The sequence below is a fragment of the Wolffia australiana genome, chromosome 9 (genome assembly GCF_029677425.1).
Source record: "Wolffia australiana isolate 7733 chromosome 9, ASM2967742v1".
NCBI lineage: Eukaryota > Viridiplantae > Streptophyta > Magnoliopsida > Alismatales > Araceae > Wolffia > Wolffia australiana.
Genome location: NC_135843.1, coordinates 17,316,134 through 17,330,980, shown reverse-complemented (window position 1 = coordinate 17,330,980; position 14,847 = coordinate 17,316,134). Strand labels below are relative to the sequence as shown.

At 42.5% G+C, this 14,847-nt stretch overlaps 1 protein-coding gene across 1 annotated transcript; it reads right to left on the bottom strand.

The window, feature by feature from the left end:
• Positions 1-419: 419 nt before the first annotated feature.
• LOC144707721 (glucose-6-phosphate/phosphate translocator 1, chloroplastic-like) lies at positions 420-3,274 on the bottom strand. The gene is made up of 5 exons (XM_078580953.1): positions 2,731-3,274; positions 2,425-2,650; positions 1,726-1,948; positions 695-908; positions 420-607 (listed from the first exon to the last, which is right to left on the bottom strand). Exons 1-5 carry the CDS (start codon positions 3,214-3,216, stop codon positions 596-598), a joined length of 1,161 nt encoding a protein of 386 aa, XP_078437079.1. The 5' UTR covers positions 3,217-3,274; the 3' UTR covers positions 420-595.
• Between the last annotated feature and the right edge of the window lie 11,573 nt (positions 3,275-14,847).

The following is a 14,847-nucleotide window of genomic DNA, read 5'->3' as shown; positions in this document are numbered from 1 at the left end:
ACCATTGCAATTTATTCATCGTTTAACAGAGCATCATGTAGGGAAAATTTTTAATTTGTCGATCAAATATAAGAAAAACTTACCAGTTATCTTGAGGCAGGAAATGAAGAACCAACGGAAAGTTTTTAATTGCATTTATACCATAAAAAACGCAGTCAAATTCTAGCAGAACAAAACCCATAGCAATCAAGAAAAAATGTAAATCACGCTTGTAATCAAGAAAAAATGACATAATCTTTACTGCTAATATTTAGCAAAAAAAGTAAAAAACTGTAAACAAATAAATTAGCAATGCCTTAAAGCTTGATGAAAAACAAACATTGCAATTTAGTCATGGTTTAACAGAGCAGCATGTAGGGAACTTTTTAATTTGTTGATCAATTACAAGAAAATCTTACGAGTTATCTTGAGGCAGGAAATGAGGAACCAACGGAAAGATTTTTATTGCATTTATACCATAAAAAATGCAGTCAAATTCTAGCAGAACAAAACCCATAGCAATTACAAGGCTTCAACCTAGTACAGCGTTAAATATCCCCGTCTTATTCCTCCTTCCATGGCCGTTTTTTTCATATCTACATCCCTAAACAATGCCTCATTGTTTCGCCTGCAAAAAAAAAAAACATAATCATCGTGAGTTTAACGGCGTAGAGAAAAGCTTTAATCGATGATGATGAGCTCCGGCAAAGCTTGCCTGGGAGTAGAGGAAAGTGCCGAGGACGGCGATGGCAGCGCCGAGGGCGTTCACGGGCTGAACGGGCGTGTGGAAGATAATGATGGAGGAGACGATCACGGATACCCGCTTCATCGTGTTCCCCACGCTGAACGTCAATGGCGAAATCTCGTCTAGTGACATGTAGGAAACCTGGTTGTAGAGGTGGTAGAACACGCTCTGGGCAGCGACCCACCTGGAAAAAATGGATTTTTCATCAAAGATATTTGGTATGGTTAGTAGGTTGGCCGAGAATAAAATTCCTCCACAGTCATCCGCATGATACAAAGGAGCATGTATTGAGTCTCTCAGGGAACCTGTTTGTAATTGATTACTATCTACTATTCGTATTACATTGAATTCCTTAGCAATAATTTTTGAACTCCTTTTATGTGAGGCACTAAAATTTTACTAATTTTAGATTCCTCTAGTGGGAATAAGTTTTGTATTATGTGAAATGTCTCAATAATAAATTTATGAACACGATGAATGCAGGGTAAATAAGTTTGGTATCAAGTGGCATTTCTCAGTAGTATTATTTTCAGGAAAAATATGTTTTTATTAAAAGGATTGGTTTATGAGTATTGATTTTTTAACTCTCTGATATTGTAGGAAGGTAATGATGCAGATACCATCATCATCATCATCATCGACATCATTGTCATTTCCATTAATGGGTAGGAAGGCAATGATGCAGATACCATCCTCATCATCATCATCATCATCATCATCATCATCATCATTGTCATTTCCATCAATGGGTAGGAAGGCAATGATGCAGATACCATCCTCATCATCATCATCCAGGCATAGACAAGAGATGATGGGGCAATGACAATGGCACGCGCGACTAGTCCTCGTCGTCATCAATGTGTAGGTACGAATGTCGATGTCAACAACGACATTGTCATCATCGTCATCGTGGCACAGACAAATGATGGGGATGATGACGAATCACCATCATGATCAATGGGGCCGATGTCTAGTCATGAGGGAGGTGGGAGAAGTCGAACCAGGCGAAATGAGGGCCAATATCGGCCACAGCCTTCTGCCAGCCAGAGAACCAGAGCTGTGGGCCCTCGACGGCGAAGGCGAAGGGGGTGAGGATCACGAGCGACATCATCGAGAGGCAGGCATAGTAGTTCATCCCACTAACTGAGGTCCCCTTCATGCCCTTCTTGGAGAAGATGTTCCTGAACACGAATGCGAGGTTGGAGATCATCGCACCCATGAATCCTGAGACAAAAAAAAGGGGAAATTCATGATCCTGGATGAAGAATTGGGGAGATCTTAAAGATCTAAAGAAACGATATCCACGGAATATGCAAAGTTATTTGATGAAATGAGTGTGCATAAAAGGTTTGATAAAATGAATTTGCCATGAAACTGATCTGCCCATCAGTCATGGTGACTCATGAGATGGAGTCGGCGTTCATCATCAAATTTGGAGGAAGAATTGCGCAGAAATGTCGAGCAGGAGGAGAACAGAATGCTTAAATAAGAAAAAAAAATAGGAAGATCGATAAATGAGAAAGAATTTAGGACAATGACAAAGGAAATGGTAGATTAATATGGAAGAAAGTCGGGAAAAATCGCAGAGTTCAAGAACAAAAACGTTGAATCCGGTGAAAATTTGGCGGATTTATCAACAGAACGAAAGAAAGAACGAGACTTTTGAGTGAATTATATAGATCTGAATCCGATCGGCTCACCAATCATGTTGAAATTCAATTCCGTAAGCGCCGCCAGAGCGCAACCTCCAATGATCGGAACCAACGACAGATAAACCCCAGGAGGAAAGCTTTCCCCCAACAAAAACCTCGAAACCAGAACGCTAAACGCCGGCTCCCCGCTCTTGATTATATGAGTAAACGAAACCGCCACCTTCGACATGCTCACCGTCGCAGCCACATGCCCGATCGTGTGCGCCACCGCAACCTAAACCCAAAACCCCCTTCAAATATCTCCAAAAAACCCCCAAAATCCCAAAAAAAACTGAAAAATCCAAAATTTCTCACCGGGAAAAGAACTTTCCAGAATTCAACGTCCACCTTGGGCGGCTCGGCGATGCGAGTAGCCCAGGAGATCAGCATCATCAATGATCCAGTCGCCAGGGAGAGAGTAGAAGTCAGCCAGGGATACGGATACGCATTGAGGACCTTCTTGTTGTAGATGTTGAACACGACGTTCAGCGCCCACCACGTCGCGAAATAGATCCCGATCTTGATCCTCTTCGCCGAGACCGATTTCTCCGCCGAATGCCCCTCCGATCCGGCCTCGAACGCCTCCGCCGCGGCCACTGCGCTTCGTCTCCGCGCGTTCTCGGCGGAAATCGACGGGAAAAACGACATTCCGTCGATCGATCGGAGATGAAGCGGCTTCTTCGCCGAGATCGATCCACCGCTTCCATGTCGGAGAGCGGGAAGCTCAGCGGCGATCCGCCATCGCCTCGCTTCCATGCCGATTGACATGGCCGTCGCCGGGGGAAGCTTCACAGACAACATCACCGGAGAGAAGAGAAGAGAAGAGAATAGGTTGGTGCAGAGTTCCGAGGAAGAAGGAGACCGCTTTAGGGATATTTATAGGTCTGGTGAAGGGCAAAATAGGAAATTCGAATTTGCGGAGGATCCGATAGCCCGCGGGGGCCCACTTGGTGCCCGTCTGGCCGTCCAGTCGGATTCTCTTCTTGGCTTGGGCCGATTTTTTTATTGTCCCCTTGTGAGTGCTACTCCTCTCTGTTCGATCCGATCCGATTCGATCCGATCCGATTGTCAGTCTCGTCGTCTTTATCGGTCATCTTCTTGTGGGCTACTCTTCTTGTATTTGATCGGATCCGATCCGCTTATCGGTCTCGTCGTCTTCATCGGTCATCTTCTTGTGGGTTACTCTTCTCGTATTCGATCCACTCCGATCCGATCTGATTGTTGGTCTCGTCATCTTTATCGGTCATCTTCTTGTGGGCCACTCTTCTCGTATTCGATCTGATTCAATCCGATCGCTGGTCTCATTTCTATATCGGTCTTCTATTTGTGGGCTACGCTTCTCATATTTGATTCGATCCAACCCGATCGGCGGTCTCATTGTCTATATCGGTCATCTCTTTGTGAGCTTCTCGTCAGACATGGTCATTTTGTTCTTTTAGTGCGAATTTGTGCAAATTTGTGCGAAGTGTTCGTTCTGTTCGATTTTCCGAACAGAACAAAAACAAATTCGATCAGAACATCACACAGACCCGTGTTCTGTTCATTTGTTCGCTTTGTGCGAATTTTGGTCTAATTTTGTGCGAATGTGCGAATTTGTGCCAATGTGCCAATTTTGTTTGTTTTTGAAAAAGAAAAAGAACAGAACAAATAACAAGGCCCTGTGCACTTCTTTTGCGCGAATTTTGTGTTCGTTTCAAACGAACTGAACAGAACGACCATGTCTACTTCTCGTATTTGATCCAATCTGATACGATTGCCGGTCTGACCATCTATATCACTAGATGTGTCTAGAAGAAGCACAATCATCCCTGACGTATTAACAAGATGGTTTGGGAGGTTTTACGTCTCGCCGTGAGTACCGTTGTCATTGGGCAACCAACCCCTCCAAAATCAGACTTCTCGGGAACCTAAAAAGATCTAATCATCTAGATAAAAAAATCATAAAATGGACTTTTAATACATTCGCCATTGTATACGGATGGGATGGTTTTTCATCATTAGGCTGGAAAACTGTCCCCTCCATCGGGTGTTCAAATTTCTGTCTCGTCCAATGTCCAAGGCCCTAAACGGGACGGTTTTTTCATCCAGGAGAAAAAATGTCTCGTACACGTCACTTCACCTTACAATTACAAATGAGTGGACGAAATCATTTGTAATATTAGTCCGAGACGAGGGAAAAGAAGGACGGATGACGGAGACGAAAAGAGCGAGAGAATCAGGAGAGGGAGAGAGACGAGGCGGACGGAGAGCAAGAGAGACTCAGTCATTTCCGGTGTCTATTCGGGACGAATGACTGAACGGGATTGAAGACAGTAATGACATGTATGCGTCATGAACGAAAACAAATAATTAAAATGCAAACATGTCCACGGACGTGCTCTACCCGCGCGTCTTTACGGATGCTTTGATGTGCTGATCGGGCTTACCATGGACAGGCAATGATGCTGATGACATAAAGGATGGCTCCTATGACATTTTGTTGATGGCTTTTGGGTGCACTCCATTACGTCTGTGCTGTTGACACTATCACCCTAGAGCCTCAGCTGTCACTACTGATGCTTGCACCGTGACTGGACTCACCACGCCACACACCCACTGTTTGTTCGGTGGTGTGCCTTCTCAACCTCAAAGTTTGTCGCTTCTCCAAGGTCATCGTGTCACTTGTTATCACTCGCGTCCATCTTCAGTCTACTTCACGCTGAATCACGTTGGATCGTGCTCGCCTGATTCTGACTGATTGTTTGATCCGACTCGTCACCACACGCCTCGCATCTTCATCCTTATCACCTCCTCTTTGGCTCCCGCCCTATCGCTGCACCACAATCATTTTTCAAGCTACCCCGTGCCCCGTCTCCTGCACCACTCCACCGCACCTTCTCGTTCTGGTCCTTACCATGATGAAGACATCGACAACAAATGACACCACTGACAAGGTATGTCGTTCTACCTACTCGTCAGTTATATTCTGTCTTCTAGTATATTTTTGGCTGCACTACACCGCTCTCAGGTTAGTTAGGTGAGAGATTGTTCCGAGAAAACTATGTTGCTAGTGAATTCCCAGGTAGGGGTCGAGCCTATCCATTACGTGTGAGAATCTGTGTAATTGTTCCATTCGATGTCGTAATCACCATCGTCACTACAACGATGGTCAAAATGTCATCGTTACCATTACCGCCCGCCCTCCGGAGCTTAGAAGTCAATGACACCTTAGGGCGTACACTCCGCCTAGGACATTGCATTCACATAGTTACATTCCCTTCGGTTATAATCCATTGGATGATGTCATCAATGATGTTCAACATCAGAAGCTCTTCAACATTTTCAAGAAGAGTTAGAGAATAATAAGTGGAGATCCAAGAGCAACATGATTGCGTAAATACTTGTTGAGGCCAAGCACGTGAATGACTCATAATATGTTGATCGATTACTTCAGAACAATCTCAAAGTGAGCAGGTCAAGGATGGAACAAGTTCCCCATAAGGTGTATATGATGTATTTGTTTAAAGATTGATTTGGAATGGATAATTGCTTTCACTTCATGAAATAACATGTTGTCTATGATTGATCCAATACACCACAACCCAAGAGTGACCAGAAATAGTATGCCAAGAGATGCATGTTAAAATCCCTCTCCTTTTCAGCAAGGGTCAATCAAACTTACTTTAATCAAACTATTAACCCTCTATATGATGAGTTGAAAAGGAAGGTGCAGAAAAAAAAGATAAAATGAAGTAAATGCTAACTGAAATGATCGGAATGCTCCAAGAATTCAAGATGGAAAGTTTTAAGATTGGAATATCAATGTTAAAACAAGATAAGTCAACAAATAAAAAATATTAAATGTGAAAACAAGATGTGAATGAAGAATAAGATGCCTCAAGGGGTAATAGTATATAGGAAGCAATAAGCTTGCCTACATAATACACAATTATAACTTAAAATATGTGTTTACAATGAAATATAAGTGTAGGGATTAAAAGTTTTAAATCTAGATTAATAAATAAAAAGTAGACACAAATTTATGGTATAAGTTGTAGTGACCTTTCCTACAGTACAAATGATCAGTTATGTGATAATATAATAATAATTCCCTAGCATCTACTATGGATTGGAATTTTAAAAAATTTACTGTAAAGAATACATTTTATATGGATAATTAGAAACTCTAACCTTAAATATAGAAGCTTTCGCCATACTTTATTTTATAAAGACATACTTTATTTTGCCATAATAATAATGATGGAATTCACTTGACTTCATAGTTTTCAATAGATAATTTTTTTCACCTAATTATAACCCGAGCGCGGTGGAGTGCAGCCGCAATGTATACTGAAAGACGTTATATAACTAACGAACAAGGGGAATGGCATACCTTGTTGGATGCAGCATTCATTGTTGGTGTCCTCATCGGGGCACGGGCCGGTGCGGGTAGGAAGGCAGAGGCGTGCTGTTGTCGGGCACAGCTTTGGCTCAACTGGAAGTGGTGATGTGGCGTGAGAGCGAGAGGTCGGAGGTAGGAGGCGACGATGAGTTGGAGGAGATGTCCTGTGGTGAAGTGGCTCAAGCGATTGGCTAGATCCGGTGAAGCAACCTGACGATGGGTTGACACAGGCTGAGTCAAATAGCAAATGCGAGCTGTGGCAGATGGTACGACAATGGCTACGAGTCTCTGCAATATTCGACAGGTAGCACAGCGACACGAAGACTCAAGGGGGGTAGGTGTATGGGTTGCAGGGGAGCAATCAATTGAGCAGATAGAATGCAGGTGCGAAAGACCCCAGCGACGGCTTTAGGACCATCCACAGACAGCTCTTCTCCACGCGCGAGACTAACAATCGAGCAGTTCTAGAGCATTGGCATTGGTGCAGACGAGTGTCCGCGACTTAGTGCTCTATCCACTTGAGAGAGTAGGGGGCGCGCTGGTCAGGACCATCGACGGCTGTTACGGGGGGAATGGACCTACTCAGCCTCCGCGGAGACCCAATCGGGTGCAACAGATGGCGTAGGGAGTGCTCACACGGTAGGGTATCGTCATGCGTTGACCCTAGCCACTGACCGAGTGACGCTGCAGCGTCAACGACTATTCACTTCCGCGCCACGGGAGGGTCAAAGCATCGAGCAGTCTACGGATTGCATAGGCATCCCCCTCCCCCCGTGATCTGACGTGGACGTGGCCAAAATTGCTCACAATAGCGGCGCAAGCGATCGGAAGCTCTGCTCGTGCGGCAGACCACTGATGGGTCAGGGGCTTCAAACAAGACGGATTGTCCGTGTTGAAACTCCTCGAAGAAAACAACGACCAAAGACGCTACGGTAGAAATGTGGAATCAACTCGGACGAGATAAATGTGTCGGCGTATAGAGACAAATAACAAGAATCTCTTTACGTCATCGACGTGATGTGAACGTCCAATGCTCTCGGTGCAGGGCACTGGCTTCTTGTGTGGTGCAGCAGAGCAACTCCTTCAACTCCCAAGCCAAGGGAGTGACCACCAAAGAGTGATGAAGACAAACCCAAGGGAGAGAGAGAGGAAAGGAGAAGAAGAGACAAGAAGAATGAATAGAAAACTCATATGCATATCCATTGAGAACAGGTTTGCCCTCTATATATAGAGGACTAGTTACATGTTCACGGATATGAAAGGTCTGAAATATGAAGAGCCTTGAGCATTTTCATATTCTCCAAACCAAGCCTATTCATATTCCCCACAAAGAGACAAGAGAGGAGGGTTCAGCCTTTTCACATTACCCTCCTTATTGAGGCTTGACTAGTCAAGCCCCCCTTCTTCACATTCCCATAATCGGGAGGGGCTGACAAACCCCAACAGTCCGGTCCCCGGTGCAACATGCGGCAGTTATATTTTGGTCAGATACGTCCAGTCATGGCGGCGAGCATTATCAGCAAAAGCCCGCGATCATCGATGGGGCGTCATCATCCTTGCACGGTCAAGTCTGGCAGTTGATGTCAGTGGAGCACCGATAACCAAATGCTGGGCGACATGTCTAGAATGCCCGGCAAGTCGCAAGGGGGTTAGACGTCGTTAAAGCAAGGCCACAACCCTTCTTTGCAGATGCGAGGCCTTTGACTGTGCATGTGTGATGCAAAAGACCAGTGCAACATATTCTCACGGTTGTATGCCGCGATGGAAGCGGACAAGGAAGCAATGCGATGAGGATAGCGACACCTTGGCAGGTAGAATGCACGGCTAGGATGTCAGAGATCCCCTCCCTGCTTCACCGTCTTCCCCCTCCTTCCCTTCCCTCCCTCCTTCTCCTTCTTCTTGGTGTGAGATCTGAAAATGAGAATGTAACTGCAACAATAAGTTCCAGATCTAAAACGTGATGGTACCCATCATGGCCTTATATAGGGCCATGACGAGCCCATTTACAAAGAGTTCAACAAGGGGGTACAATAAGGGACCCTCTTTACAACATAATTAAAAGAAACTAGAGAATTGAAACAATACGGACGGGTACGGCGATACGGATACAAAAACACAATGATACAGATGATGAAATGAAAACATGATAAATTGCCAAATGAAATGAGCACGAGCCGGCAAGTGATTCGATCAGTCGATGGTGCGGTTGTGCTTCTTACCCAGGATGGTAATCCCAGATTTCTTCATCGTAGCCTTGGCGTGTCGGTCGTGCGGTGCACGAGTCGATGGGTTGTCGATGACGATGATGATGGCTTCAACGGTGTGGCAGCGATCCTTGACGGGCTCTCTCCATCATGTAAAGAGATATTTGTGTGGCTCAAGATGTTCCTGAGGGTACAAAATAGAAGATATGCATCTCCGAGAAGTTAGAGCAGATATATTGTAGAGGTCTTGGCAGAAGAAGAATGTGTGAGAGGATTCTGTCTGGTATGAATCCGCAAAAAATCCTGTCAGATAAAATGTGGTATAGCATCTTGTTGGAGAAAATCTGTTAGAGGATACTGTCAAAGGATCATGTTAGAGAAAATCCTATGAGAGAGTATCTGTTAGGGGATTTTCAGGGGCTTGATGTACTTTTCTACAGATCTTGTCAGCTCTAGAAGAATCTCTTTCTTGCGCCACCAGTTGATAATGAGCCTCAGAAAATGGGGTTCTGGTTTACATCATTTTTTTAAGAGCACCAGGTTATCAAGATTGCAAACAATCTATATACTAATATATTCCAACCACAAACTATGGATAGAAGAATATTTTTAACCAGCTGACAAGGAAGTAATTCAGTGAATAATTGGTGAATTGACTTATTTGTTTGACACTGGCCTAAATATCTTATGTTCTTCATTTGTGAATAATATACCACTTCACATATAATTTTTTCCTTCATATTTTTAATATACTTCAAAGAAAACTAAGGTACAAGGGCTAACCAGTTCAATAAATGATAGTTTTCATTTAAATATCTCCAATCATACAAATTGGAATTTTAATTTATAGATTCCATGTCAACTACAAGGACGGCCAACTTTTTTGGAGGGAATTTCATGACTCAAAAAATCATGAGAAAAACATTATCCAGATGAAGATGAATTTAATGGCAAACTAGGTTTTAAGGTTTTAACATTTTTCCTTTCATTCCAAGAGTATAAAATTCTATTTATATATATGGTTATTTGGTTTTTGGGTTTATATTGAGTGACCTACCCCTCATATTATGTTTCATATTCTTAAAGAAAATATCACCCTAGCTTGTGTTGTGTTGCGTAGGACTACATAAAGTCTTCTGATAAATCAAATACTTAATACTAATCTTTTATGAGTCTGAAGTAAATGGGTGGCGAAAGAAAAAAGCTAAGGTCATTGAAGATATAAACTACTATTATAAAATTTATATTTTAAATTTCTGAACATGGGATTTCATGTTTATATATAACTGGGAACTAATAAGCGCATCACCACATATCCATACAAGATAGCCATACAATAACCATGTCACTAGATCTGAAATATCTTATATTCACACATTTGTTTGGAATAGTTGTCTTGATAGCTGATTACCGTAATGTTCTAGACGACACAAAATCTACAATACCCTGATTTTCCGATATACCTGATTTATTTTCAACCAATAGTCAAATTCCCCATCACATTACAAGAGTTATCAGATTGATCGTGAATTTTAAGCATTAGAGAAATTAATTCTTTCACTCAGATAAAGGTTTGTTATCATGTGAGATATCTTCATTTAATATTTAACTCAATAACATAATGGGGATAAAATTTTAAACTTCTAAAAGATTGAAAGATGCATGTACCTCTTCAAGTTTGACATCTACACAAGGAATACACGATCAATGCTCTATTCCTTTTGGTGAGCGGGAATTTATTTGGGCGAGTCATCATTAAGAATAAAAAACTTGGTGTTCTTTCCGATCTCTACGCATTTCACCGCTCCACCGGAAATTCCCTCTGCCCCTACCTAATGTAAATGTTTCTCCACTATGTTGCGTTCACCCTCAGCCAATCCAAAGAAATAATTTACTGAAGCAGATGTCCCTTGACCTTCACCTTATTCAAGAGAGAGGTATTTTGATTCGACAAGGACCTACTTTCCTAAGATGCCGAGCTATTCAATGGTTCTGTAAAACTAGTTAACACCAGAGAATATTCCTAGTGTAAAACACATTAATATTCTCTCGAGTCACATTTTTAATGAATAAGAAAGAAAATTGCAAGGTGCAGCTGCACTCACATATTAATCTGAACAATGAAAAACAAAAGTATATTTTCTCTCATGCCTTTAGAACAAGATCAAATTAGACTATTGTAAACATTAATCCAGAAGATCAAATTCGAAGGAAAAATTCAATATACATAAATGAACATATATATAACTAGATTGTTTAGTAGGTAAAGATACCTAGATCCAATCATGGCTCCACTTTAAGTATAACATTATCTTCTAAATCTAGTAATCAAGTGGGCCTGGACTACCAGGTTTCTGTCCTGGGAACACCTATCTTATCGGAATACTACTAGCTTCTGTCGCCTCATGACACACAATTCGACCGACCAATATTACACATTCACTGTACCTGACTGACATATTGCTACCATTTGCTGACTATTTTATGATTTTATGACTTGGCATCGGCAGTAAAAATGTAATTTTATCCGTCTGTGATTTTTCGCTTGGTAAGTTTTCTGGTTTACTGCTCCAACTACAACATCATATGAACATATTCAACCAGCACCAACAGATGTCGTTGCAAGTTTAATTCTTGGCGTATTTTGCGTTGACTTCTGCGATAAAAAAATATTCACACATTTCGAGAATTCCGGGTATTGTGTGAATTGACCTGCACTTTGTGTTTGTGGATCTAACGTGGCTACCACAATCGTTGACCTAAATCTGTGCGACTTTGAACGGCTTTCAATAGTCTCTGGCTTGATGCAGAGTAGTGGAGAAGCAGAGGATGACTGATATCTTTTAACTGAAGTCAACGCAATCTGCCATGTCCCAAGTTTGGGAAGCCTACTTGTCCTGCAATAAACTATGACTTGACGTCACAATTTTTGAATGATGATCTACAGTATTGTGTATTCCAATGCATATTAGTATTACAGACAGCGGAGCTGTAGAAGAATATCAGAGGAAGAAAGAGAACTGAGAGTGATGAGATGAAAGGAGACCGATAGATGTGAGAAGAGCAGTAGGCAGAGAGAGAGAGGGAGGGAAAAATTTTGAACGAGAGAGGTAAAAGAGAGTGATAGATGGAGAAATATTTCTTTGATTTTTTTTACTTCGTACGTTACATACACTTCCTTCAAAGCTCATGTGAGTCTACAGCGATTCTGGAAGGAGACGCTTACTTTGCATTATTTTTTTCCTTTAAAAGTCTGGTCGGATTGAATCATCCGCAGGTCAATCAAAGAGAGATAACTATTTCACATTATTTTTTACGCGGTAATCATGTAAATTTGAAAAGTTACAAGTCAAACAAAGGGGCAGGGAAAGAGAGAGCCGTCGCATCGTCCTCAATCTTGGGTAGCTTAAATAAAATTCGTGTGTATTCTGAGCAACTAGGGAGAGACAATTTCTTACTTGTATTTCTCGTTGTTATTATGTTGAGTTTATGAAGAATGACGCTATGCAGAAAGAGAGATATAAAAAGTTAGAAAGAGATGATCCTTACCGTCTGTCATTTTATTGAATCCAAATAATGTGACGGTACAGGAATAATAAGACGTGGCGTTTTCCTCGAGTATATTTGTCATCCTATAATGTTGAATTAACGCAGGATCAAGTCAAGCAGAGAGGGCGAACGAGTGATACAAAGAAATTTAGACTGAGGGATCATCCGCTTCGTTTCCCATGTTAAACGCCAAAGATAAGTTTCTGCTCCTATATTTTCCCCAAAAACCCAGACGAATTGAGAAACAGAGGGATTCACGATGAGAGGTAGAGAGAGATTATTACAATATCTACGCTCATTGACTATCTCGAATTTTCACAAGGAACAATCAAGCTGCTGGAGAACGAAAGGCAGTCGATATCCTCTCCTATATCAGTTGATTGAATGCCGAGAGGGAGATAAATATTGAGCGACTGTAAGACAGAGAGAGAGAGAGTGAACGCAATGAAGTGAAAGTAAGTGACTAAGAGAATGAGTGATGGAGAGAGAAAGCGGTAATCATAGAGAGTAGGTCAATCCTTGAGGCGGAGACTGAAGTACATGGACAGAGAGAATACGAAAGAGAGAGAGAAAGCATTAAGGAAGAGACTGACGGACGGAAAAGGAAGGTGGAGGGTAAGAGAGAGAAAGAGAAGCAGCGGGAAGCCGAGAGAAAAGGAGAAAGGTTGGAGGACAGAGGTAACACTTATACATGACTTATAAACAGAGAGAAGAGAGAAACGAGAACCCGGAATAAAAGGAAACGTGTGCGAGAGTGAGAATAAGTGAACGTGTTCTTGAGAGACGTGAAAGAGTAAGAGACAGGAAAAAAAATAGACCTCAGGGCGGAAAGAGAAAAGGAGACTGAATGAGTGACCGGGAGAAAATGAGAGCAGGAAAGATGGGTCGGGTTGCAGAGGTCAAACGTGGCCAGAAGAAAGAGAAAGATGACTAGAGATAGAAAGGGTCAGATAGAGAGAGAGCGAGAGGCAGAGAGGAGAAGAGAGAGAAATGGCAGAACGTAGAGTGATGGAAATGGAATAACGAGACGTCAGAGGGACGAAGGAGAAGACGAGAAGTACAGACAATGTATGTTTCAGGAGACAAGGGGAGAGGAGCGGAGGAGAGGCTGACAGATAAATAACAAGGTGAGAAAGAGATAGAGATAAGAAAAAAAGAAAGAAAGAAAGATAAGTGGAGAGAGAGTAAGAGACAGGTGGAGAGAGAAAAAGAGACATGGAGAGAATAAGAATGAGAGAGAAAGGGAAATAGGGTGAGAGAGTGAGAGGCGGATCGAGAGATTAAAAAATAGAGAGCGAAAGAGTAAGAGAGCGTGAGTGACGGAGGGAACAAGAGAGATAGAGAGAGTATCTGAACGAGAAAGAGCGATAGAAACATAGTAAGAGAGAGAGAGAGAGACCTAGAGTGAGAGATAGTGTGTGTGTGCGTGAGAAAGAGACAGCGCACAAGTGAGGGAGGAAGAAAGAGAGATAGAGAGAGTATCTGAACGAGAAAGAACAATAGAAACATAGTGAGAGCGAGAGAGACAGAGTCAGAGAGAGCGGGTGAGAAATAGAGAGATAGAGAGAGAAATATAAAAAGATAGAGAGAGTGAGAAAGTGAGCGTGAGATCGTAAGAGCTAGAAAGAGTGTGAGGGCGAGAGCGAGATAGAGAGGGAAGAAGCAAGAGAGTAATCCCAAGAGACGGAGAGAGAGAGAGAGAGTGAGCTAGATAGAGATCCCACGAGAGGGAGAGAAGGAGCCGGATAGAGATCCCAAGAGGGAGAGAGAGAGAGAGAAGGAGAAGCCCAAAAGAGATGCGTAGGGAAGACCGGCTGGTGGAGTGACAAAGCTCGACTCCGTTACTTTGATGCTTTGACTGGGTTCCGTTTGTTACGTCCCTTCCTCTCCCAGGTGCATCCCCTTCCAGGATTAGCTCCACAGTGAAAGTAAGGCAAGGGGAAACAGGTAATCGACGCACGCGCGCGTGCCTTCGTGGGTCCTTCGTCGACGAAGCGCCTCCAAACGCGGACACTTTATTTTACTTATTTTATTCACGAACAGCTTTCTCAAATGTCCCGTCTGCCCATTTTTTATTTCTTTGCAAGATTCCTTGGAAATCTTCGGTTGTCTGCTCTCTCTGCCTCGCTTCCTGAGCTAACTAGAGATGTTAGCGTAGGAAACAAAACTATCAAAACATCAAAATAATAATTTGCTTTTATTGTCTATAACCGGTGTACCACTTTGAATATTTGGCAAACGGGTGAAAATTAATAAATAGATGGCAAGTTAGGTAAATGAAGGGAGAAAGAAATAATA